Below are 1,389 nucleotides of genomic sequence, written 5' to 3'. Positions count from 1 at the left end.
ATCTTTAAAGTTTTAATTTCAGACCATCCTGTGTGGTTACTTTAAGGCCACCATCCAGGTCTTCCCTGAGCTAGTCAGGTATCCTGTGGCCCCTTTTCCTCCCTATGATGACCAGCCCAGACAGCTTCAGTACCCTGGAGAACACCTATTCCACTATGAACGTGTCTCTGAAAGAGGTCTAAGGTCTGAACTGGTAATCACTTACAATATAATCATTTATGAGTTTACGTCCTCACTCTATTTCTCACTTTTCTCCTTGAACTGAACAGTATTTTGTTTTTATAGACGTACCAAAGAAGTTTGTGTAAATGCATACTTACGCTCTAATGCAGATGCAAAACCTTAAAGACTTGAGTCTCATGTACCTTCTATTTATGCAAAGTGGCCCCAGACTTTAAAAGGACTGTTCTTTTGAAATGACCAAACAGCAAACAAATCCTCTAAATCTCCAAATATAAACACTATACATTTTTTTAAAATTTTACAGGACAAAACTGATAAACTACATTATGAATATTCTTATTAAAAGTATTACTTTGTTTTACAAAAACTATGCTTTAGTTATTTCTCACCAAGATAGATGTAATAATTACATAAATAATTACATAATTACATATTCTGAAATAGATGTAACTAATGTTATCACAAGCAGCATTTATTAAAGGGTTTAGAACGTTAAAGGCACTGTTTATACTTTCTGGGAAATTAAATCGAGGCTGTGGAAGTTAAGTAAACACAATTCATAATCAACTTATATTCAGAGGATATAAGTTTTGGATTTCACAATGGTACAATTTTAAATTCCACCGATTAGTTTATTTAAAAAAGAACTCGGAACATTCATACTTACCATAATAGGTGCTTGCAGTCATAGACAAAATCCAGAAAGCTAAAGAAATGCAAATAATCAGGCTCATTACAACTATATTAGTTATCATCTTTATATATTTTTTGCATATACTGACGTCAAGATCTGTCATGAAAAAAAAAGATATGAGTAACTGGGGAAGAAAATATATAGCATTTCTGAGAAAAATAATCATTTAAGTTGCCATCAAAACACTTGTCTGGAGGCGAACATAAATGCCAACATCTTCCAACGATCAAAACAATAATATAAAGGCAAACTATTCCTGGAAACTTGCTGGTGGAGAGGTTAACGATCCATTGGAAAGACAAAATGCTTGCTCTCACGGGGCCGACTCCTCGACCGCGGTCACTTCACACCCGAACACCCCGGGCAGGAAGGTGGAAGAACAGCGGAAGCAGCCAATCAGCGGTCGCGAGGACGGCGAGCTCCGCCCCCGCCTCCCGCCCACGCGCCGACGCAGTGGGTCCGTGCCGCAAAGTGGCGGAAGTGGAGTTGGAACCCGGCCGAGTCCTGGCAGC

The 1,389-nt window shown here is 38.5% G+C and overlaps 1 protein-coding gene across 1 annotated transcript in view; it reads right to left on the bottom strand.

Moving 5' to 3' along the window:
- TMEM19 (transmembrane protein 19) overlaps positions 1-1,383 on the bottom strand; it is a 14,484-nt gene extending 13,101 nt beyond the window's left edge. The window contains exon 1 of the mRNA XM_005884118.2: positions 851-1,383. Within this exon, the coding sequence (XP_005884180.1) occupies positions 851-1,043 (193 nt within the window). The 5' untranslated portion in view covers positions 1,044-1,383. The remainder of the gene's footprint in view (positions 1-850) is intronic.
- Positions 1,384-1,389: the final 6 nt, after the last annotated feature.

Source organism: Myotis brandtii, unplaced genomic scaffold, assembly GCF_000412655.1.
Source record: "Myotis brandtii unplaced genomic scaffold, ASM41265v1 scaffold82, whole genome shotgun sequence".
NCBI classification, from domain to species: Eukaryota; Metazoa; Chordata; class Mammalia; order Chiroptera; family Vespertilionidae; genus Myotis; species Myotis brandtii.
The sequence above is the reverse complement of the archived record's forward strand: the minus strand, read 5'-3'. Positions and strand labels throughout refer to the sequence as shown.